Source organism: Aotus nancymaae, unplaced genomic scaffold (assembly GCF_030222135.1).
Source record: "Aotus nancymaae isolate 86718 unplaced genomic scaffold, 86718_ANA_hifiasm-v0.15.2.pri h1tg000051l, whole genome shotgun sequence".
NCBI classification, from domain to species: Eukaryota; Metazoa; Chordata; class Mammalia; order Primates; family Aotidae; genus Aotus; species Aotus nancymaae.
The window spans coordinates 16879417-16904562 of record NW_026988465.1 but is presented as its reverse complement, the minus strand read 5'-3'; the positions used below and the strand labels follow the sequence as shown (position 1 = coordinate 16904562).

Sequence of the window (25146 nt, the reverse complement as noted above, 5' to 3'; positions counted from 1 at the left end):
TTCTATTTGGAGTTGATTCTTGCATAAGGGATGAGATAAAAGTCCATTTTCGTTCTTCTGTATGTGGTCATACAGCTTTCCTGACACAATGTATTGAAGAGACCATCCTCTTCACATTGTGCATTCTTTGCACCTTTGTCAGAAATCAGTGGGCCCAGAAGTGTGGGCTTATTTGTGGACTCTGTCCTATTCTGTTGGTTAATGTGGTTGTTTTTAGGCCAGTAATCATGGCACGTATTTTCACTTTCTATCTTTTTTTTTTTTTTTTTTTTTGAGCCAGAGTCTTGCTCTGTCGCCCAGGCTGGAGTGCAGTGATGCAATCTCAGCTCATTGCAACCTCTGCCGGCCGGGTTCCAGTGATTCTCCTGCCTCATCCTTTCGAGTAGCTGGGATTACAGGCATGTCCCACCATGCCTGGCTAATTTTTGTGTTTTTAGCAGAGACCGGGTTTCACCATGTTGGCCAGGCTGGCTAAAACTCCTGACCTCAGGTGATCCACCTGCTCGGCCTCCCGGAGTGCTGGGATTACAGGCGTGAGCCACCGTACCCAGCACATATTTTAGTTTTCTTTAGCCATCCACGTTGTTACTCTTGACTGTTACTTTTGTTACTTTTGTTACTGTTAACTGTCACACGTTGTTTCTTTTGCTGTCTATAAAAAGTGTGTTTTTTTCTTTAAGATGAGTTTTTTTTTTTTTTTTTTTTTTTTTTTACGGTGTGACGTCCTCTGTGTATGCCCGACTCCTCCCTAAACTTGAGTTGTGGGTGCTAATAATTGCAACACTGAGAATAGAGTAATAGAATTAAATAAGGATTTTGGGGGGATACCAGTCGTAAGCATTATGAGTTTCTTAGAGTATCACAATTGTGTGTATGTGAGTGTGAGTAGGTTGTGCAGGGAATGTGTGAGCAATTCTACATGTAATTTTACCTTTCCAAAGTACGAAAATAATTTACAAAAAATTTGCCTACATTCCTGCCATCCTGATGTAATAGTTGTATTCCGTTTTACATGTTATTTTTGCCATTTTCTATATGCTACCTCTTTTTTACATAGTCATAAATATACATGTAATTTTATATTCTCTTATTCATTAGTTATCTCAAATGTTTTTCATTTTATGACAGGTACTTTAAAGGCTGCTCATTTTTGAAATTAAAGAAACAAGGTCTCTCTCTGTTGTCCAGGCTGGAGTGCAGTGGCGTGATCATAGCTCTCCATAACCTTGAGCTGCAGGCTCAAGCAATCCTCCTGCCTCCTGAGTAACTAAGATTACAGGTGCTCACCATCACACCCAGCTAATTTTTTATTTTTTATTTTTTTGTAGGGATGGGGTTCTTGCTGTGTTGTTCAGGCTGTTCTCAAACTCCTGGTCTCAAGTAATCCTCTCGTCTCAGGCCCCCAGAGTGTTGGGATTGTAGGCGTGAACCATTGTGCCCAGCCTATAATGCCTGTTTTTAATGATGGCATAGTTTTCTATTGAATGGGTTTACCATTGATTACTATCCTTCTGTTTTCCTCTATTTAGGTTGCTTTTACATCATGTTGTCTTGCAATAATGCCTCAATATTTTTTCAGCTTTACCTTTGTAGTACCCAATGAATGGATTTCCAAGAATCAGTCAGAAGTTATGGCTTATAGCAAACACTACCACGTTACGTCAAAAAAGGACAGTGATGTAGGGCACATCTTTATTTGCTTCCTGTGCTAACCAGTGTCTTTACTAATAGTTATGTAGGGCACATCTTTATTTGCTTCCTGTGCTAACCAGTGTCTTTACTAATAGTTGAACTTTTACATTCTTCCTTCTTTCTGCTACTTGAAATCACACTGAAATGAATATTTTTCATACAAAATTTTTGTGCATATTTTCCATGGGGCACTAATAGTGGGTTTGAAATGCACAGCCACGGACACAGTATGCCAACAGTGTAACTTTTAAGTTTCTCCCTGATAAACTTAATGTGACTTTCATGCTACATGGGCAGTTTTAGGCAACCCATTCCAGTGTAGGGCTGGTTATATTGAAGACCTGTGCCTCCCTTCACCTGGGAGGATCTAAGCCCTGAGGAGTTGCCAGTCCTTCCTGGCCTTGGTGAGGCCTCTGCCACTGCAGCCTGGCTGGCCTCTGCTCCAGTGGAGCTCGTCCTTGTGGTCCTGGCGTTGGCCTCTTGTTCCTGTATCTGCTGCTCCCTGCAGCGACTTCCATGGTTACAAGTGGCTGGTTCACACTTGATGGTCTCCTCTGTCCAACTTCAAGACCCTCTCAGGTCTGCCAGCTGTCATCCTGCCCCTCTGCTCTTCCCAGAGCCTAGGAGGGAGCTGTGAGGTGCCCAGGTCTGTGCGCCTTGACAGCCACTCAGCCTCTCAGAAGCAGCACTTGCCTGCAGGGCTGGCCACTTCCCTTGGCTGCACTCTGAGAAGCCAGACAACTGTCTCTTCCACTGGGATACCTCCATCGTCCCAGACTGCTTGAGGGAGCCCATCAGTTTCTATTGTTTTAGCGCCTTTGTGCTCCTGTGTCACGTGAGCCTTCACACATGTATCTAAGGGTGCGTTCTGTTCCCACTGAAACTGGAGACATCCTCCTCCAGCCTGTTGACCAAGCTTGCTATCTCCTTTTGTGCAGAAAAGTAGCCCTTCCATCATCCATAGCTTTCCTTCCCTCCATAATTACGGTAGAAACTCCTTGTGTTCACTTCTTCAGCTTTGCTTTTGATTTAGGAAAACAAACTTTTGGAATTAAAAAGAAAAAAAGATTTTCCCCCAATTTCTGGAAACTGATTTGACTTTCAGATTTGTCTCTACTTCAGGTTTATAAAACTCGACTTAGAGGCCAGGTGTAGTGGCTCCTGCCTGTAATCTTAGCACACTTGTAGGCCAAGGTGGGCGGATTGCTTGAGCCCAGGAGTTCAAGGCCAGTCTAGGCAACATCTTGAAATCTGTCTCTACAAAACCAAAAAAAAAAAAAAAAAAAAAAAACTAGCTGGGCATGGTGGTGCATGCCTGTAGTCCCAGCTATTCTGGAGGCTGAGGTGGTAGGATGGTTTGAGCCTGGGAGGTTGAGGCTGCAGTGAGCCTAGATCACACCACTGCACTCCAGCCTGGGTGACAGAGCGAGATCCTGTCTCAAAAAACAAAACAAAACAAAAAACCCACACACATCAAAATAAAAAAAACAAAGAATGTGGCTTAGGAGCTGTCAACCCAGAGACTGATTCTTTGTGGTAGGCTGGATTGCCTCTCCCTGTAGAAGAAAGGACACAGAAGACTTAGGCTGCTGTCTGAATGCTGGGTGGAAAAGGGGCTGGTAGAAGGCAAGCAGGAAGGAGGCTGGAGAAGCAAGTTCTTATCAGCTCAGCAGTAGTTACCAGTTAATGCATTTATTCTGTGCACAGTCTGCAGCAGGCCTCTGATTTTGTTGACCCTTTATAGAGGAAAGGAAAAAAATTGAACTCTGTGCCTATATGAATTGTGATGGGAGCCACCTGCACTTGGCTGCAGAGATGGTTATATTCTCCACCAGCCACCGGTGTAGATATGAGCCAGTCAACACAAAGAAATTCATACCACACTCCAGCCTGGACCTTCTTTAAAAAATTGTGGGCCAGGCGTGGTGGTGCATGCCTGTAATCCCAGCACTTTGTGAGGCCAAGGCGGGTAGATCACCTGAGGTCAGAAGTTTGCAACCAGCCTGTCTAACATGGTGAAACCTCATCTCTACCACATACGAAAAAATAAGCTGTTATCGTAAGTGATTTGTCACCTATGGTAATAAATTTTGGACTTTTCAGTTGCCAATTCCTTTACATTTTGAACCTTACTAAGGTGATCTTTTTTCTGTATATAATTTGTGTTTGTGTGTTTTCTTTGGCTGTTCATTCAGCCTAGATGAAAAGTTATGACCAAATCCTGCAGGATAGGTTTGCAAGTCACTTCTGTGTCTTTCAAGGTAGAAAGTGAAGATGGGCAGTGGTGAGAACAGGTTTTTGGAAAGGTGAAATGCAATATGGTCAACTATTATTTTTTTATTATTTATTTATTTATGTTTTATTTTATTATTACTAATTTTTGTTTTTTGAAATGAAGTCTCATTCTGTTGCCCAGGCTGGAGTGCAGTGGCACAATCTCAGCTCACTGCAACCTCTGCCTCCCAGGTTCAAGTGATTCTCCCGCCTCAGCCTCCTGAGTAGCTTGGATTACAGGCACCCACCACCAAGCCTGGCTAATTTTTGTATTTTTAGTAGAGACAGGGTTTCACCATGTTGGCCAGGCTGGTCTCGAACTCCTGAGCTCAGGTGATCTGCCTGCCTCAGCATCCCAAAGTGCTGGGATTACACGTGTGAGCCACCGCACTTGGCCTACAGTCAACTTTTAAAAAACCAAAACAAGTGTTGGGTGTGATGGCTCACACCTGTAATCCCAGCACTTTGGGAGGCCAATGTGAGTGGATCACCTGACGTCAGGAGTTCGAGACCAGCCTGGCCAACATGGTGAAACCCCATCTCTACTAGAAATTAAAAATATATAAAAAAAAAATGAGCCAGGTGCAGTGGCACACACCTGTAGTCCCAGTTACTCGGGAGGCTGAGGCAGAAAAATTGCTTGAACCCAGGAGGTGGAGGTTGCAGTGAGTGGAGATCACACCCCTGCACTCCAGCCTGGATGACAGAGTGAGACTCTGTCTCAAAACAAAACAAAAACAAAAATTTTTTGAAAGCAACATTTTCTATGAGTTATAAAGGGTGTAAAGTATTGTTGTTTTTTATTGGGCAAGCAAAATGAGCACAACTTAAGCTCGTGTCTGCTCCCTCCACTCCTACCTCCCAGAGTTTAGGTTACTTTTCTGGTTTAAATGAATGGTTAAATCACTTAATGTATTTAGAATTTGATTTGGGTAAATTTAAACCGCAAAGGTACATGTTTGTTTTTTGTTTTTTAAAATCAGCTGACCTTTTCTGTAGATTTCAGGACATCTTCAAATGTTTTAGGCACAATATTCTCAAGAGGTAGACCACTGAGGTTTTTCTAAGGAAATTTGGTGTCTACCTTGCATCACTAGACAGGTTTGGCATTGGACATTGAATGCAGAGCTCTGTCACTCTTTTAGATCTTCAGTGTCACACCTGGAATTTGAGGAACACTCTTGTTTATTGGATGCCAATTTAGAATGAGACATCGATGGAAGTCCTGGATTTTGCTAGAGCAGAACGATGGGTTTAGTACCTGTCTTAGGGAATGCGAGTCATTCTTAGAGTCAGAAAGCAACGTGATCACTTTGGAGAACAGTTTGATTTCCTAGGTACCAAATAAGGGAGCTCTTCTGTTAAACTTTGCATCTCTAAAAGAACACCTTCTTTGTCTTAGGGTCCTGCTGGGGGTGAGGAAAGAGACCCAGTAAACAGAGCTCACAGTTAGCTTAGGCTGTTTCCATGAAAAGCCCCCTGCTTGTGGGTGGGAAGACAACCTTGGCCAGTCTTAAAGGTTAGAGAAGAAACTGTTGGGTTTGTCCCTTTTTATACCACACAAGGGTATAGTTATCTTGTTCTGTTATATTCGTTTCCTCCTCCAAACAATCTACTGGGGAGAAAGAACAAATCCAAGTGTGAGAAGCATCTTGATGTGGAAATCTGTAAAAAAAAAAAAATGAGCAAATTCACACATAGGTGAAACAATAAAGATTTTTGTTTTCTCTCCCCGCCCCCCGATAGGTGAATTTTGTGGCATGCCAGCTCGTTGCTTTGTTTGCCGCTTTCTGGTTTCGCATCTACTTACGTCCTGGTAAAACCAGCTCTGATGTCCGGCACGCGGTGGCCACCATTTTTGGCATCTATTTTGTCATCTTCTGTTTCGGCTGGTGAGTACGAGCCTCATGCAGTCTAATATTGGTCATTTGGATGTTTTGTGGCAATGTTGTTGGAATTGCACTAAAGCAAGAAATAGATGGTATTATAAAATATGTATTGTAAAATGTTATATTGTAAATACCTTATAGTAAGATAATGAAGACATTGCAGGAGTCTTCATTTACTGTAAGCACCTGGAATCTCCACTTACTGTAAGAGCCAATAAACTGACCATCCATTGGCATTGGAAGTCAGTAGAGTTCATTTTCTCTTTTTCTTTTTCTTTTTTTTTTTGAGATGGAGTCTTACTCTGTCGCCTAGGCTGGAGCGCAGTGGTGCCATCTCTGTTCACTGCAACCTCTGCCTCCCAGGTTTAAGCGATTCTCCTGTCTCAGCCTCCTGAGTAGCTGGGACTACAGGCACACACCACTAAGCCTGGCTAATTTTTGTCTTTTTTAGTAGCAATGGGATTTCACCATGTTGGTCAGGCTGTTCTCGAACTCTTGACCTTGTGATCTGCCCGCCTCGGCCTCCCAAAGTGCTGGGATTGTAGGCATAAGCCACCATGACCAGCCTTTTTCTTAAAACTATGCTTCTATAGATCCCTCTCAGTCATGTAAATGGGATGCTGTATGGTTAAATTTTCCCAAAAGAAACCTTTCCTAACTATCCTAGATGTTGGTGTATTTCTCGCATCACTGCTAGAGACGTTGGTGTGAGTCCTGCATTTTCACCAGAGTAGAACAATGGGTTTAGTGCTGATTTTAAGGAATGTGAATCATTCGTTAACAGAGAAAGCTGGTAAATTATACTTTCCTCTACTAGTAAGCTGGGCAAATACCCTAACAGGTGTTCGGGAAGAAGTTTTAGAGACCAGCATTTTTAGAAGTACACCTTCAAGAATTCTGTGAATTTGTTCAGGGTACTATACTAGAATACTACTCCTAATCCTTCAACAAATATCTAAGAAAGGACAAGTATTTTAAATCATCCACCAGGTAGAAGTCTTGGTATCTGGGGAAGCCTGGTTTAAAAAATAAAGTCTTAAAGAAAGAACTCATCTCTCTGGACTATCAGTTGCATATGTGAAAAAAGCGTAAGCATTCCACTTATGGATTCCTGACTTTAGCCCTGCGGTTAGCAAACTGTGTTATGACTTCCTTGTGTCATTGTAAGCTACAGCATCTTAATTACATAGCAGGAAATATTTGGTTTATTTTCTCTTACATAAACATGAGTCACTGATCATTGATCATTTGTGTTTTTGGTGGGGGTAGTGATAGAGTCATAGTTTGGGCAACCAATGGGTATCTTGATATAAAATATATTCCTTCCTTCTCCCCAACCTGTTATGTCTTAAAGGTACTCTGTGCATCTTTTTGTGCTCGTGTTACTGTGCTATGCCATCATGGTCACTGCAAGTGTATCCAATATTCACAGGTAAGATACGGGGGGATGAACAATGCAAGATGAGATTTTTTTTGTGATCTTTGAAATATATTTCCAGTATAAAGATGTACCTTCCCCATTTTCTGCAAGTGGTATATCTTAGTTTATTTAGAATATCAGGAGGGATGGAGAGCCCCAAAGGCTGGCACCTTCAGAGAAGGCTTTATGAAAAAGATCGATGCAAATTGGGCCTCAGGTGAAAGAGACTATGTCAGAGCTTGGCTGCTCTATTTGTGACAGCCCAAAACTGGAAGCAACTCAGATGCTGAACACAATAAAAACAGTGCAAGATCGGGATACACAGTGACGTGGATGAGTCTCAAAACAAACATGCTTGGTGAAGGAAGCCGCACAAATTCTACTTTAGAAAATGCAAACTAATCTATAGTGACCAAAGCTCACAAGTTAAGTGGGATGGGGCAGGGAGCTGTGGAAGGATTCACATAGAGGCATGAGGAAACTTCTCGGGGGTAATGGATAGCTCCACTCTCTTGAAGCTGGTGATAGTTTGCTGGGTATCTATACATCTCAAATCTTATTAAACTGTATACTTTCTATATGTACAATAAAACTGTTAAGAAATATTTTTACTATGATGTTTTGATTTCAAAGTACGGAAGTAGTTAAGTCTACCTTGGAGGCAGCATGCTTGGATAATAAGCTGAGATGCCTGGGTGTCTGTTTTGCGTGGTCTCTGTTTCACATGGTCTTTCTGGAAACTCGGGATTTGCTCTGCCTTTCGGGAACACTGCAGTGTAAGTTCTATGAAAACAAAGATTTTTCTCTCTCTTGTTCAATGTTGTATCTTCCAAGCCAGAAACAATACCTGGCACAAGTCAGAGCTCAATAAATATTTATGGAATGAATGACTGAATTACTTTTTGTTGTTGTTGTTGTTGCTATAGTTTTGTGTAGTGTTGTTACAATGGATAGAAATATTCAGATAGTAAGAGTTTGTATGCTAAAGAAATACGTTCTGTGATTACACATACATTTCTATCTCAATTTATACTTTGTGAACGAAGTTTATTGGGAATGTATGGTGAGTTTTTTTTTTTTTTTTTTTGGAAGAAAGAGAAAGAAAAGAAAGAATGAAGGAGACTGAATTACTTTAAAGAGATATTTACCCCCCACCCCGCCTTTTTTTTTTTTCTGAGTCAGTCTTGCTCTGTCACCCAGGCTGGAGTGTGCGATGGCACAATCTTGGCTCACTACAACCTCCGCCTCCTGGGTTCAAGGGATTCTCCTGCCTCAGCCTCCTGAGTAGCTGGGACTACAGGCGTGTCCCACTATGCCCGGCTAATTGTTTACAGTTTTAATAGAGATGGGGTTTCACAGTGTCAGCCAGGATGGTCTTGACCTCCTGACCTCATGATCCGCCTGTCTCGGACTCCCAAAGTGCTGGGATTACAGGCATGAGCCACTGCGCCTGGCCCCAAGATATTTGTCCTTTTATGGTTGCTGACGGACTCTCTGAAAAGCAGGCGTGTTATTTCAACTTCAGAAAGCTTTTTGATTAATCACTGTTCGTACAATAGTTTTCCGTCTTATAAATGTTGAAATTTAACTTGTTGTTGAATTTTAATTTGTAGTTACTTACAATAAATTTTTGGTTTCCCAGGGAGAATATTTTTTCATGCTTTTACATTTTGTAGTCATTCAACATAGTATCCAAAGGAGCTCTGAAAATCTGAATTCTAACCGTCTCTCTTCTCGTCGTCCTGCTTGAAGGGGATGGTGTCACTTCTCTTTCAGAAAGGAAACAGGAAATTTATTTTTCTAATTTGGAAAGAACGGGTTTTGGAAATGTTTCATATGATGACAAAATGATTATAAAAGCTTTTATTTTTTAACTAGTGGATGAAAATGCTTGACTTTTCCAGGACTTGATTTTGGAAGCAATTAAGTAGTAAATGATGAATAATAATTTTGGTGCCATTGTATAGCACATTTTCGACCTCCTTACAGATTGTAATTTGTCTGTTCTTTCCACAGTTGTGTGATGCTGATGGGGTGTGGTCCATTTTTCAGAGTGTCAGGAACTTTATACACACGCTTGTTTCGTATCGGACCTAGGTTCACTGCGTTCAGGTTCACGGTGTTCCGTTCCAGTGTTCAGGAATGGAATACTCTGGCCTTGGCAGAGGCACATGGTTTACAGACAGGGTATGACTACACCACCACAGTATTATTGTGGTAGCAGGGGCTCTGCCATTAGACCAAGACAGAGAGATGCCAGCAAAAGATGCTTCTCTTGGTTTGCCCTTCTGGTTACCAATATTGTACAAGTCGAGATTGTTTCACAATTCCCCTTGGATGAACTCAATGTAAATTTTTAAAAAATCTCAGCATTGTTTCCTGTTTGTGGAAAGAGCTCTGGACTGGAATCAGGAAATCGAGGTCCCCCTAGCAGTGTGAGTTTGGACAGGTCGTGCAGCTTCTCCGTGTGTCAGATTTCCCACCTGCAAAAGACTGGGTTTGCAACAGTTTGAACACAAGTTCTGTTCAGTACCATGATGTCATGATTCTGTGTCAATTGCTCCCCTCTTTACTTCACTGAGTCAGTGATAGGAGTTCCGTTACATGGCTGAGAGGAGGAGGGGAAGATTAGTATTTGCTGCTGTATGAAACTAACCCCTTGCCTCCCTCCCTCCCTCCCTCCTTCTTTCCTTCCTTCCTTCCTTCGAAGTCTTACTCTGTTGCCCAGAGTGAAGTGCAGTGGCATCGTCTTGGCTCACTGCAACCTCTTCCTCCCCAGTTAAAGTGATTCTCCTGCCTCAGCCTCCCAAGTAGCTGGGATTACAGGCACCCAGCACCACGCCCAGCTAATTTCTTCAATTAGCAATAATCGCGCCTCGGATAAACCTCATTGGCTACGATACTGCCACTGCGCAAAGCTAATTTCTATAATTTTAGTAGAGACAGGGTTTCACCGTGTTGGCCAGGCTGGTCTCGAACTCCTGACCTCAGGTGGTTTGGCTGCCTCGGCTTCCCAAAGTGCTGTGATTACAAGCATGAGCCACTGCGCCTGGCTGAAACTAACCCATTTCTGGACTGTTACACAGCATTTGTCTAGAGAGTTTTGGGGATACCACCTGTGTTTCCTTCCCAAGCCACTGTGTTGGGTAGAGGTCACCGGTATCAGTTTGTGCTACATGAACCAACTGGAGCAGAACATGGCTTGTGTCTCCTAGGGCAGAGCACCTAGCATGAGAACTTGGTGATGCCGTTATCAACGCTGGAATCCATGTGCCGTGCCAAGACTTAAGCCAATCTCTTTTTAATATACTTTATTTCATTTTCCACATGTAAACTATTATGTAATATATCATTTAATTTGTTATTTAATATTTTATTATTTCAAATATATTAACTCTAGGACAACACTGTAGAATATAGTTTTGTTTTTTTTTTCTGAGATGAGACAATAAAAGCTGAGAGAGGTAAATAAGTAAATAGTTAGATGAACTTCCACAAAGTGAACACACCCATGTAACCCGTGTCTTAGGTGCCAATCTCTACCACACCTCTCCTTCCTAGAATAACTGCTTTGTCAACTTCTCCCACCACGGATTGCTTCTGCCAGTGCTGGGATTTGAGCTCATACTGGTCTGTGCATTAGTCTGTTTTCACACTGCTGATAGACACATACCTGAGAGTGGGTAATTTATAAAGAAAAAGAAGTTTAGTGGCCTCACAGTTTTATGTGGCTGGGGAGGCCTCACAATCATGGTGGAAGATGAAAGATACGTCTTACATGGCAGCAGGCAAGAGAGAACTTGTGTGGGGGAAATCCCCTTTATAATACCATCAGATCTCATGGGGCTTATTCACTATCACGAGGACAGCATGGGAAGGACCCCATGATTCAGTCACCTCCCACTGGGAACCTCCCACAACACCTGGGAATTTGGGAGCTACAATTTAAAATGAGATCGGATGGGGACACAGCCAAACCCTCTCAGTCTGTCTCCAGAATACACGTTCTCACTACCACTTCTTGATTCCTTAGACGTTTCAGGTTTGGCCAGGGCACGAATGCATTGCCCTGTTGTACTGGGACTCGGCACTTGGCACCATCCTTGGCGGGCAGGGTCTTACTACAACAGCTGAGTTGCATTTGCTTTGTTTCCCCTGTGGGCCAGGGGAAGGTACGGGTGTAGCTCCTGTTGAGGACAAAGGGGAGGCAGCAGGCATGGCCGCATCGGAATTGGTCGTGGAAGAATCTGTCTGTTGAGTCTGCTTTGTGTTTCTGCCTTGAGCGTCATGATCTGGCTGGAGAAAGGGAACAGTTGCTGGAGGTGACGAGGCCTCACTTTATTCCACGTCCGCTTCCGCTCCTAAGGGAGTTGTTTATTTTCTCTTAGTCATTTGCCTTGTTGACCATCTTCCTGGTTTGGAAGTGGTTTAGGATGAACCCATGGTAGAGAAAAAAATCTTTTCTGCATAGTCACCACTTTGTTTGCAGATAATGGTGAAGAGCTCTTAAAAGTTATATGGTGCTTTAGCGTTGCCAGAACCCTTTCACACTCCTTAAAGTCTGGCGGTCCCTTACTACCAAATGAATTTTTATTATCCCTGCTTTACTGTTCCTTAGGCTGATTGAGTCTTCGTGAGTTATTTTAATGTGAATATGTGCTTTCAATATAATTTAATATCAGAATATACATCTTCCCAGTTTTATGACACCTATTTAAAAGTTATACCTTCCTAATTTATGTCTGTGTCCGATGGGTTCCCGAACCATTTAAAATGTGTAATGTATTCATTTCAGTTCATTTCAGCTAACAGTAACTGAACCCCTCCTATGTGTCAGGTCAAGGATGGGGATGTTCAGGGTCACAGTGAGTTGGGGAAACAGACACATATGTAAATAATTCTAATATTATAATTATGTATGTTAGCATGTCGTGCTAGAGATGTACAGACAGTGGAGCAATGAATTGTGCTGGGGGAGAAGCAGGAGGTGTGGTGGGATGCGTGGAGTAAGACCAAGCTATGTAACACTGAAGAGGTGACTTTGGAGCTGAGCCTTATCCAAAATTTAGGCAGGTTCCAGGTAGACTATTGGATGGAGAAGGGAATTGCACGCAGAAGGAGCACACAGTAAGACGTCTTGCCTGAAAATACAGGGTTTAATTGTGGAACATGAGCAGTGCAGTGTGATTTGAGAGTAAGGTAGGCATGGAGCATGGCTGCAGATGAGTCCAGGAAGATGAGGAAGAGCATAGCATGTGAAGCACCTTGCATGCCCTGTTCAGGGGTTGCAATTTCACTAGATGGTGGGATCCACTGGAGACTTTTAAGAAGAGTAGCAGTCACAGAGTTGTTTATTCATTTGACACACAGTAGGTGGATGTGGGGAACAAAGCGCAGTTGACCATCTTTGCCTTCATGGAGCTTACAGTTTGGTCAGGGAGATGATTGTTAGTAAGTTTGTCTTAGCCGGGACTGCTATAACAAAGTTCTATAGAATGAGTGGCTTATAAACAACAGAAATGTATTAATATTTCTCAGTTCTGGAGGTTGGAAATCTGAGATCAGGGTTCCAGCGTGTTCTGGTGAGGACTCTCTTCTGGGTTGCAGGCTGCTGCTGTCCTCTTGTATCCTCACATAGCACAAAGAGTGAGCACTCTCTGGGGGCTCTTGTAGGGGAGCTAATCGCATTTATGAAGGCTCCACCCTCATAACCTAGTCATCTCCCAAGGGTCCCACCTTGTACTGTTGGGGGTTAGGATTTAAACACAGGAATTTTGGGGAGACATAAACATTCATTGCACAGCTTATCACCTGTATTTATAATCACACATTGATAAATGTTTGTAATTGACAAGTACATATATGTGGACATGTGTATTTGTGTGGCTTGTGTGTGTATGGCTAGCATACACTACAAGGCAGTCAGGAACGCATCTCTGAAGGAAGCCAGGGGGTGCTCATGAGTAAGTGGTGATTGAAGCCTGTGGCATGGATGGGCAGGGTCCCAAGCTGAGCTTGAAAATTTTAACACTGGAGGGGTAGGTGGAGGAAGGGAAACTGAGCAAGGAGCCTTGGAGGAATTAACCAGAGAAGTGGGAAGAAAACAGGAGAATGGAAGCCAAGAGAATAATATGGCAATGACTTGTATTCTACACAAATCATCATGTAAACATGAGGGCTGTGGAGAGGAGACTTGAGTGTGAGACCTTACAGGTAGTGATTCCCAGCCATGACCACACGCTGCCATTACGCCTGCCACGTGTGGCTGGTACCAATGAAACAGGAATAGCTGGGAGCCCATCCCAGGGATCTGTGGTTTGCGAAGCTCCGCTCCATTATGCAGCTAAGGCTGGGAGCTACTGTGTTGGTCCAAGTGAGAAGAGATGAAGGGCTCAGCTAGATTAGAGGGTGGAAAGGTGGACTGGGATGTCGCTGGACCAGTTAGGACATTGTGACCGATTGCATGTGGAGGGTGAAAGAGAGGAGGAGGGGAAAATTCATTGGATTTATTATTGTTATGCATGATAATCTGATCATCTATGTTTCTTCTTCCAGATATTCCTTTTTTGTAGCAATGGGATATCTTACAATATGTCACATCAGCCGAATATATATCTTCCACTATGGAATTCTCACTACGGATTTTTCTGGGTGAGTATCTTACTTTAGGGAGAAGGGTTTGACTGCTGACTTTGACTTGGTCTCTTGGGGTCTGTAAACATCAAGCATGCACAGAAGAATCATTGGTGCTTGGTTAAATCAGTTGTTAAGACACTGCTAATGAGATTGAGGCTGGAGACTTGATTGATGGTAGGACTGTTAGCTCTGCTATGCTGTAAGACAGGGATCATAGACTACAGCCTGCCGGCCGTATCTGTCCTGCTGCCTGTCTTTGTGCAGTTATATTGGACACAACCAGGCACTTATATATGTGTTATCTATGACCACTTCTACACCACAGTGGCAGAGTTGAATAGTTGGAAAAAACCACATGGCCTGCAAAGCCTAGAATATTTACTATTTGGCTCTTTACAGAAAAAGTTTGCCAACCCCTATTCTGAGGTTCTTAACTGAGGGTTGGTTTTCATCTCTCTCTTTTTTTAAAGTCTTTTTTTTAAAATTCAGGGGTACACATGCAGGTTTGTTACATAGGTTAACCTGTGTCATGAGGGTTTGTCGTACAGATTGTATCGTCACCCAGGTACTAAGCCTAGTACCCACTGCCTGTTCTTCCCGATCCTCTCCCTCCTCCAGTCCTCCACCTTCTGAAAGGCCCCAGTGTCTATTGTCCTTTCCATGTGTCCATGTGCTGTCGTCATTTAGCTCCCACTTAGAAGTGAGAACATGCAGTATTTGGTTTTCTATTCCTGTATTAGTGTTTTCATCTGTCACTAGTTATTAATATAGACATTCTTTCATACTAGCTGATAAACACCTGCTACCATGACCCCTTTGAGTGTTCCTGGCTGCCGGGGCCTTGGCCCCCAGGCCTACTTGACCTCCAGCAACTAGAAGGATAATTTGTAAACATTTTGTCTATCACCATGGCCTTAATCTGGCGAGCCACCCCTTTCCATTGGTTACATGGTAAAGACTGTGGATGGAACACTGAAAATTCTATGCCCTGTTGAGGTTAGTTCAGGAACAACTTTTTGTGAATCTTGAGGAATGAACGCTACAGCAGAGCTGTTCCTGGTGATGCGTGATCTGTTACCCACATCACTTCCCAGGAGTTTCGTTGTGTTCTCTGCAGGCAGCCTGAGGTCAGGGAGAACCTGAGCTCCCCACTCAGGTGGGACTGTACCTCCTTCAGTGAGTTGTTGGTGACCAGCCAGTGAAACGACGGAGTGACTGCTCGTGGCTCATTTCTGTGAACTTTGCAAGTTGTGCGGCTCAACTGTCCCCCATTGAAAGGGCTCAAGAAGGCAAAGAGTGTTGTTTTGGGACACAGGGATTGTTGCATTTAAATCCTCATGACCGTGGTTTGCTCTCAGACTGGTGTTTGATGCATAAGTTCTTCTTACTCTCAGGCCTCTGGGATTTTACCTGTTTTTCTTCCAGTGGTGTGCCCTCTCCTCTACATTGTGGAGCACAGTTTCTACAAATTCACAAACTTTATTTTTTAACAATATGCAAGCCAGGCGTGATGGCTTCTGTAATTCCAACACTTTGGGAAGCTGAGGTGGGCGGATCACTTGAAGTCAGGTGTTCGAGACCTACCTGACCAACATGGTGAAACCCCGTCTCTACTAAAAACACAAAAATTAGCCGAGTGTCATGGCAGGCACCTGTAATCTCAGCTGCTCAGGAGGCGGAAGCATGCGAATCAGTTTAACCTGGGAGGTGGAGGTTGCAATGAGCCGAGATTCTGCCACAGCACTCCAGCCTGGGCAACAGAGGAAGACCCTTTCTCAGAAAAACTCCCCCCAAAAACCCAACATGCATTGCTAGTAAAATATGAAAAACATGGGAACAGCAATGATAACAAAATAACCAGGCAGGTGTAGCATTAAAAGGAATCTCTAAATGGGGATCGCAACTCTCCATATCGTTCAATCAACAAAAACCACTTTTTTGGTTTCACCCCAGAAGAGTTCTTGACACTTAATAGGTGGTCAGGAAATGAATGCATTAAAGACTCTACTGTTGACTATTCTTTCTTTCAATGTTTCCAGGAAACTCATACTTATTATTAAACGGTCCCTTCAGCCATATTGGTTGAGATATTGAACAAAAGTTGTTGACTGGCCAAAATGACATTATTACTATTGTTCACGTATATCTTCTCTTTTTAAGGCAGGAAGCATCTATTCATTCATTTCTGCAACAATGTTTGAGTGCCTAATATGTTAGGTACAATGCCAGGTTTGAAAGACACTGTGCATTCTAGGCAGGAGGAAGGATATTCCAGGCAGAGGGGAAGGCTTTGGAAGAGCACAGAAATGCAAGACAGGTGCCTGTGGAGGTACCAGAGAGCCTTTCTCTCCTTTACCACCTGCATCCTGTGTCACCAGGTCCTCTCAGTACGACAGCCTGGCTGTCGCTAGAATCTGCACACTACCTTTCGTGCCCACTGCCGCCACCCTGGACCCCCTAAGCCTGTAATGCCTTCCTGACTGGCTGTCCTTCCTCCTGCCCTGCCCTATCTGCAGTCTGTGCTCTCTACACTCATCAGAATGAGGCTGTAGGCCAGGCACAGTGACTCACACCTGTAATCTCAGCACTTTGAGATGCTGAGTTAGCAAGAGGAGGAGGAGACTGCTTTGAGCTCAGGAGTTTGAGACCAGCCTGGGCAACATGATGAGACCCCATCTCTGCTAAAAATGTATTTAAAAAATGAACTGGGTGTGGTGGTGTGTGCCTGTAGTCCTAACTATTCAGGAAGTAGAGGTGGGAGAATCTCTTGAGCCCAAGAGATTGAGGCTACAGTGAGCTATGATTGTGCCACTGTACTCTGGCCTGGGTGACAGAGCAAAACCCTATGTCAAGCAAACAAACAAACAAAAAATTAGAGAAGATGAGAATGAGGTTCTAAAATACAAAGCTGACGACGCTCTGGACCCCAGGCCTTCATCTCATGCCATCTCCTCTTATTGGCCAGTGCAGAAAAGTCTGTGGTCTGCACACATGGTGGGTGAGTTCCCACCTCCGTGCTTGTGCCTTGCCCATTCCCTTTATCAGAAAGCCATCTCCTGTCTTTTTCAACTGGAAATCTCTTACTTCATTTTCTAAAACTCAGCTCAAAGATCACTTGCCTTAAAAAGCTTTCCTGGTTTTCCTCCCTCTCCCCACCGCCTGCACCCCAGAGCCATGCACTCCAACCTCATGTAGCAGGAGATCTCTTGCCTGGCTCTCAAGGGCTGGTGCTACCGTTGCCGGTCAGTCATACCTTGTCCCAGGTGCAGAGAGTGTTTGTAGCTGGCGGCCACAGATTCCTTCCTCATCCGTTGTGTCATATGCTTAGCTGGTGTTATATGTGTTTATTCCCAAGTTTGTTTATTCCAGTTGTATTTACGTGTCAGTATCAGGATTCTTGAGAGAAACAACCAATGGGATATTTCTGTGAGGGGATTTATTATGGGAATTGGCTCATGTGATTATGGAGGCCAAGAAGTCCCACCATGTGCCACCTGTGAGCTAGAGATCCAGAAAAGCTGGTGGTGTGATTCAGTCTGAGGCTGACGGCCTGAGAACTAAGGATGTAAGTTCCAGAGTCCAAAGGCCTGAGAACCAGGAGCTCTGATATCTAAGGGCAGGAGAAGATGTCTCAGCTCAAGGAGAAAGAGAATGAGTCCTTCCTTCACCTTTCTGTTCTGGCTCTCTAAGGATTGGATGATGTCTTCCACACAGGCGAGGGTGGATCTTCCTTACTCAGTCCACGGATTCAAATGCTGATCTCTTTTGGAAACGCTCACAGACACACCGAGAAATGCTGTTCTACCAGCTGTCTGAGCAATCCTGAACCTAGTCAGGTTGACATGCAAAATTAACCATCACCACTTCTGTGTCAGCGGATTATATGTGAATGTGAAAGGAGAGATGATAATTTTGCTAAATCTAGTTTGGGTCCCTTGGAAAGCCACCAAGACAAATTTAGTCTATTACAAATAATTGCCATTGAGTTAAATGTGGGTGAGAATGCTGAAAGAATTGGGGTTTGGGGGAAGGAAGTATAAACATTAAGGCATCTTCACTCAGATGGCTTTGCAGGCATCTTTACTATCTTTTACCTTCTGAGTCTGTGCTAGAGGGAATGACCCTGGAGATAGTGGCTGGGGTTTATGTGAGAGAGATGCCGTCCTTCAGCAGATCTGTACTCCTAGGAAAGGCTTTGGTCCTGTGTCAAAGGCTCATTAGTTCATTATTCAGCAGGCAGTGATTGGGGAACCCCGTGTTTCCTAGGCACAGCGATAGGAAACCAAAGTGAGCGAAGACGGCAGAATGAATGTGTAGTTACATATTTTAAGTTTGTATAGAAAGTTAAGACTGGGCATGGTAGCTCGTGCTATAATCCTCGCATTTTGGGAGGCTGAGGTGGGAGGATCACTTGAGTCCAAGAGTTTGAGACCAGCCTGGGCAACATAGTGAGACCCCATCTCTTCAAAAATAATTAAAAACTCAGCTGGGCCTGGTGGTGTATGCCTGTCATCCCAGCTATTCAGGATGCTGAGGTGGAAGGATCGCTTGAGCCCAGGAGGTCAGAGCTGCAGTGAGCTGTGATAATGCCATCGTACTCTACCTGGGCAACAGAGCAAGACCCTGTCTCAAAAAAAAAATTTTTAAATGTGAGTGTATCGTTGCGTACTAGGTTGAATAGTGTCCTCCAAAAGAAGGTGTCCTTATTTGGAAATAGTCTTTGCAGATGCAATTAGTTAAGATAAGATGAGGTCACATTGGGTGTGGCGTCGTGGCGCACACTTGTAATCTCAGCACTTTGGGAGGCCGAGGCGGGTGGATCACTTGAGGCCAGGAGATTGAGACCAGCCTGGCCAGCATGGTGAAACCCCGTCTCTACAAAAAATACCTAAATTAGCGGGGCATGGTGGCACACACCTGTAGTCCCACAGCTACGTGGGAGGCGGAGGCAGGAGAATCCCTTGACCCCAGGAGGTGGAGGTTGCAGTGAGCTGAGTCCATGCCACTGCACTCCAGCCTGGGCAACGGATGAGACCTTGTATCAAAAAAATAAACAACAGGCTGGGCGCAGTGGCTCACGCCTGTAATCCTAGCACTTTGGAAGGCCGAGGTGGGTGGATCACCTGAGGTCAGGAGTTCAAGACCAGCCTGGCCATGATGGTGAAACCCCATCTTTAAAAAAATAAAAACAACAACAACAACAAAAAAAAACAGATGAGGTCACACTGGATTCGAGTGGGCCATAGATCCGGATGACTGTGTCCCGGTAAGAAAGCCATGAGGGATAGACTCACAGACATGGATAGAGAGAAGACGGAGGCGGACATTGGAGTGACGCAGCCAGAAGCCCAGAAGCTCCAGGGTTGCTGTCACCGGAAGTGAGGAACGAGCATGGAACAGATTCTCTCTCGGTGTCTCCAGAAGGAACCAGTCCTGCGGACATCTTGATTTTGGGCTTTTAACCTCAAGAACTGTGAGAGAAAACCTTTCTGTTGTTGTAAGCCACCCAGCTTGTGATTTCTCACAGCAGCCCCAGGAAGCTCATGAGCACTGTTTTATGATTCCCACCTTTTGATGAATTAACGACTGTCCCCGATCCTGATCCTCCGGGATAAGGAGCCCTCTCCTGTCTGCACCTCTGGCTGTTCTTGTCACATCTCCATTTGTTTTATTGAAACCATAAACTCTTGAATCATTTCTACATGATTTTCAGTGTTACCAGAATTCTGAAAAGTTACCAAAGGGAAAAAAACAAAGGGCATTTGTGGAAAACAGTCACGTGCTTCTGAACGTCGTGGATGTGGGGGTTTGACAGCAGGGGAGCGTGGAAATCAGTTCCTGTCAACCTCACTTTCCGCCGCATAGTCTTGATAAATGTCCTCAAGTGATGTTTATTCTCTGGCATTTTTTTGGGATCTCCTCACATTAAGAAATCTGTGATGTTACTCACAAAACTACAGAATGTTTGAACTAGAAAGGACACTGCTGTTAGGGAAAGAATACAGAAAAAAAATCTGCTGCCTGAAAATTGCATGTGGTGCAGTTCTCTAACTACTGAGTAGCCCTACTATCTAGTTCTCAAAGGGTATGTTGTCTTTTCTTCTTTTTATTAAGAAGCATTATTTTCCCCTACTACCATAAGAGCACACTGCCTCACTATCATAAATCCCTCTTCCTGGGTAATGTCAGTTAACATCCAGGGAAGAGTAAGTACCAACCTGGAATTGACAAAATGTTTTAAATTGCAAATTGTCAATTAGAGAGGTTCTTTACCAACCAGTGTTTATTCTCATTACAGGCATGCAAGCAAACCACAAGTTCTTCAGAATGGAATTGATTCAGCCCTATATTGCAGTTGAAATATCTTGTTTAGGATTTTGTCAAGAGATAAAATAGTATTTTAAAGTTGAACCTGGCGTTTTAAAGCAGCCCTGATGTATAGCCATTCTCTTTTGAGCATGCGTGCAAACCTAAATGTTTAGCATACTTTGTCATACCTCCAGAATAAGAGCACAGATAAGAATTGAATAGGATCGGATGAGGTTAGTGTCTTTGTCAAACGCTAACTTTTGTTAGTGTGTGTGTTTAATTTTGGAGAACACATAAATTTGTACTTTAGATTTTTCTGGGACTTGAAATTGCATTTATCATTCTAAGAGTAGTCAAGTTTTCATGGACCGGACTGCAATTAATGGTGAGGGAAACAAGATACACTTTTATCGGTGCTGCTAATACATGCGGTGGCGAATGTCCTTTATGTTTTCTCTGTGAATGTGGGCTGTTAAAAGCGCTAGACTATTTCCTATTCTCCTGGGGGAAGCTCAATGATTGCTTGTAATACAGCTGGTACTTGGTTCCTTTTAGGTTTGTGATAGCAAACTGATTCTTCCTTTTTGCTCACAGAAGGGTGCAAATCGAGTTTTCTTTGGAGGACCCCAGCAAGAATTCTGATTTCCTTTTGCGGTAGTTGGCCAGATTCAGGCAGATAATTGTTCTCCCATCACGATGGCGGGTTGATTTGCCCATGTGTTGTTGCAAACACTGTGAAATGAGAACTCTTAGTACTGCTAGTGGGAGTATAAATTGGCATAACTCTTCTGGAAGGCAGTTTCACCATCAATTTCAAGCAGGAGTTTTTTTGTTTTTAAGTTCATATCCCATGATAGGATAAATTCCGAGGAGTTAAATTACCATGAGGAAATCAAATTTATTCCTAAAGATGTTCAGCTGTTGTCGATAATGATAAAGCAGACGCATCCTAAATGGTCTAAAAGAGGAATGATTAAATTATGGTGCTAATATGTCTCCATTGAAAATGGTGTTTTCAAGGACTATAAAAACTACAAGACAAAGACATGTCCCAATATTGCATTTTTCTTCTTAATGTGGATATGTATAGAACAAGAGTGAAAGGAAATACTGAAAATGCAAAAACAGTATTGGTGATTTTAATATTCATTCTACTTTTTTACATTACCGTAATAGGGAATATCCGGGAATTTTATTTAAAAATGTTTGCATGTATGTTAAAAGATGGTGGCGCACTGAAGCTAAGAGAATTGGAAGAATTGGCATTTGTGTTCCCTGTTGCCTTAGTGGGGTGTAGTGGAAATACTCCTTGCCTGTACCTCTTGCTAGTGATGGTGATCGTTTGTCCTGTTGTTCCGTGGACAGTGTTTTCCTCTGTTGATTTATGACATCCTGGTCACTCCATCTGACCATCCCAGTGTGTTCAAATAATTGGGATCCATCATAGGGAAAAAAGAAGATATTTGCAAAGAAATTTCAAGATTTATTTCATGTTTCTCTTTCATGCTGCTGTCAGCTTTTCAATAACTAGCACAGTCACTTGGAATTTAATTCTGCAGACATAAGTTATACCAAGTATATTCGATGGGTTCTTGTTCAGATAGAGAATTGGTGATTCTGTTGTTGAGTGCCAAAATATAGAGTTAAATTTTTGAAGAAATGAAAAGAGTAAAAGCCTTTTTACTCTCATTGACCCCTCGATGGTTCTGAATCGATATCAATGAACTCGGAAATGAGTCAGGAGGCTCATGATCTCTGCCTTTAGTTGCATTCCTAGGAAGCCTGGTAGGACTATGTGCTTCTCTTGCTGCGACTTCTGGAGTCACTTATTTTCTCCCTTCATGCTGGCATAACTGATAGGAATTGGGAGCATTCCACTGAAGTTGTAATATCATCCTCCTCCTCTGCAGTAATTCAGGGAGTGTGGAGAGGGTGCAGGAGAGGCAGAAGCAACAGGGGGTGAGGAAATACTGCTTGAGCTTTCTCTGTCTGTTGCTCCCGAGTCTGAGCTGTAGGTTGTACAAGTTACGTTGTATCTTGGCATCCACCGAAGTTGTGCAATATAGCAATATTGGTCTAGGTTGCTGTTGAGTTGGAAGTTTGTTGAACCTGTATTCTCTTACCCTGCCAAACTTCTTGCTTTCCTGACTTCCTGCTTTTCTACTATCCAAGTACCACAAGTAGATTTTTATTATAAGCAAAGGAAGTAATAAAGATATGAAGTAGAGCCTTCTCATTCTAAAATTACCCGTTGGGAGAATAAGAGGCCCGAACGTCAGTTCACCTTCATGCTGGCCAGCGAGATGTGTGATCGGTTGCCTCTTCCAACACCAATAACCCATGGCTGTGTTATTTCATCGTCCCATCCTGGCTTTACTGGGACATCAGAATGTTACCACTTTAGGTCCAAAGATTAAGGTAAAATAGGCAGGTTTTACTGAAATATTGCTCAAATCTTAGATTTTGTTTAATGTTTTAAAGACAGGTTATTTTTGGTTAGGAGTTGATGTTGGGAATGAATGAACGGGTACCACATCTGGTGCTAGAGTCTGTGTCAGAAGGCAGTGATGGGAGTGCTGGCATTGTTCTATCTTTCTTTTTACTTCAAGCATGGCTTCAGCTACTTTTCTCTTACTTAATTTTTCCTATTCTATTTCATTGTCTAGTCTCAACTAGTGATCTTAGTTTCAATAAGAAACATAAAATTTGCTTTGGCTTTTTTCTTTTGAGACAGAGTTTCGCTCTTGTTGCCCAGGCTGGAGTGCAATGGTGTGATCTCAGTTCCCCGCAACCTCCACCTCCCAGGTTGAAGCAATTCTCCTGCCTCAGCCTCCTGAGAAGCTGGGATTTTAGGCATGTGCCACCATGCCTGGCTAACTTTGTATTTTTAGTAGAGATGGGGTTTCTCCATGTTGGTGAGGTTGGTCTTGAACTCCCAACCTCAGGTCTTTGGCTGTTTTTAGTCATGAAAAAGAATTATAGGACAAAAGGAAAATAGCCTTACTTCATACATGCAGGATTCTGTCTAACTCCAGGTTAGTCAGATGGTTTCCTTGGATCCTACAATTGACAAGTGTGTTTAAATCCAAGGTTGGAGAGGCAAAAATCTGAGTGAAGCTCAAGTTCAGCGGCCTCATAATCCTAAGGAAATTGTTGAGCTGCGTCAAGGAGCTGTGTATAGATCTCCTCCCTTTTTTGTCCTTCCTGTGCTTACAGTATGCTCTCCTGTGTACTGAGTTTTGTATTTTTTGCAGAAAAAAAAGAACATGAATTCCGATGTAAACCAATAAATGCGTTCTGGATTGTTTTATGATTTGATTAAAGTATGACATGGATGATACTTAAGTTTAATCTTAAGTCAGCAACTCTAAGGATTTGATTCTTGAGTCTTAGTGACTTGTGCAAAGTAGATTTTCATATCCGATCTGTCCATACGTTCAGATAAATTCTCAAATTAAAAAGTGTTCAGACAGAACTTGCTTTGAGAAAGGCAGTGTGGTGCTATTCCTTGCACTGTACAAAAGTAAGTATGTAGGAAGATTCTGAACTCCTTTGCCTTTGAGTTGCCTTTAGATCACCATTTTAGAAGTTACTAGTTCATCATGTTTTGTAAACTCATCATATGTGAGTTATTTCTTTTTATTTAAATGGTTAAATTTAAATATTGATATTAACTTCTTTAGATATTTAAAACAGAAGCAATATATTGTTGAAAGTATGGTCTAGATGATGTGTGACAACAATTTGACCCATAGCTTCTAGTTTTTTTTTTCTAAAAGAGTACATCTTTTCTGAGGGATGACATTATGGCTTTTACATAGACCCAATGGTACAGAGTTTATATGGAATAATTAGTACTTATTGACTTTGCTCTAGCTATTGCATTAGTCTGGGTTCTCTGAAAAGCAGATGCTGAGATGGAAACAGGCATGTAAGAGATTTGTTTGGTGAAATGCATGTTGGGGAAATTGGAGAGGGAAGTAGCTAAACAGATTGAAATGCAGGTGTGACACCTAAGAAGGAAAAAGGGAAGGAAGGAAGAGAGGTCTTAGATTGAAGTGCTGTTTTAAGAGACTTTTGGCAGATTCAGTAGAGAGTCCTTGAGTGAGCTAAAATTCTCGGACAGATGAGGATCACAGTTTGTAGGGAGAGGCCTGCCTAAGTCTCCCTGCTGTACTCACTCCTTGGCTGGGAGCAGCCTGATGGAGGCATGGTCTCAGTGTGAGGGCTCTGGAAAGAAAATTCTTGTGCTTTGAAAGCTGTGTTTGCAGACTACCTTGAATGTGATGCTTAGAGTGAATCTCTTGCAAGAAAACTAGCCATGGTCGTCTGTTAGGTGTTATGGGTCAGAGGTCTTTTTGTCAGGAGGGTGAGCCACAATCTGGTCTTAGAAGAACCTTTAATGTTGCCCTGATTACTAGGACCAAAACCTCATGCTTCTGCGAGAGCAATTTTGTTTTCCATATAAAAGAGCATGGTGTAAATGGGTGTCATCTGTGAGTACGTCTTCCTAGACTTGCTTCACCAGATCTGGGAGAGCAGATGCCCTTCCTTCTGTTCTTCCACAGCCAGGCTCTCTTCCCCTCTCTCAGTATCATGTACAGCATTGGCAATCTTGTTTCAAACAATGGACACTGGCCATTGGGCTCTACGATATAAAGATATTGCAAATAAGAGATAAATGTGGGTAATAGTGGTAAGATTAAGATCTAAATTTGGTAAATAGTGGGTGTTTGTTGGCACTTTCTTTAAAATAGTTTATCTTATTTGCATATATTTATAGTTTAAAATGTATCCTCATTATTTTCAAGAGCTGGAAAGTGGGAATTAGGATGAGAGGAATGAGACAAGAAAGTAGATTCACAGAGAAGCGGATGCGTGTTGTTGACATCAGATGTGACCTAAAAATGGTTTGTGTTACTGAGT

General features: G+C 42.9%; 1 protein-coding gene and 1 pseudogene across 3 annotated transcripts in view; one reads left to right on the top strand and one right to left on the bottom strand.

Annotated features, from left to right (window-relative positions):
• Positions 1-25146, top strand: part of MBOAT1 (membrane bound O-acyltransferase domain containing 1) — a 112524-nt gene that overhangs the window by 55089 nt on the left and 32289 nt on the right. For all 3 annotated transcript variants that reach the window (XM_064363028.1, XM_064363029.1, XM_064363030.1), the window contains exons 2-4: positions 5713-5858; positions 7210-7287; positions 13831-13926. In XM_064363028.1, coding sequence (XP_064219098.1) covers positions 5713-5858; positions 7210-7287; positions 13831-13926 — 320 coding nt within the window. The remainder of the gene's footprint in view (positions 1-5712; positions 5859-7209; positions 7288-13830; positions 13927-25146) is intronic.
• Positions 10119-10195, bottom strand: LOC135269309 (U4 spliceosomal RNA; annotated as a pseudogene).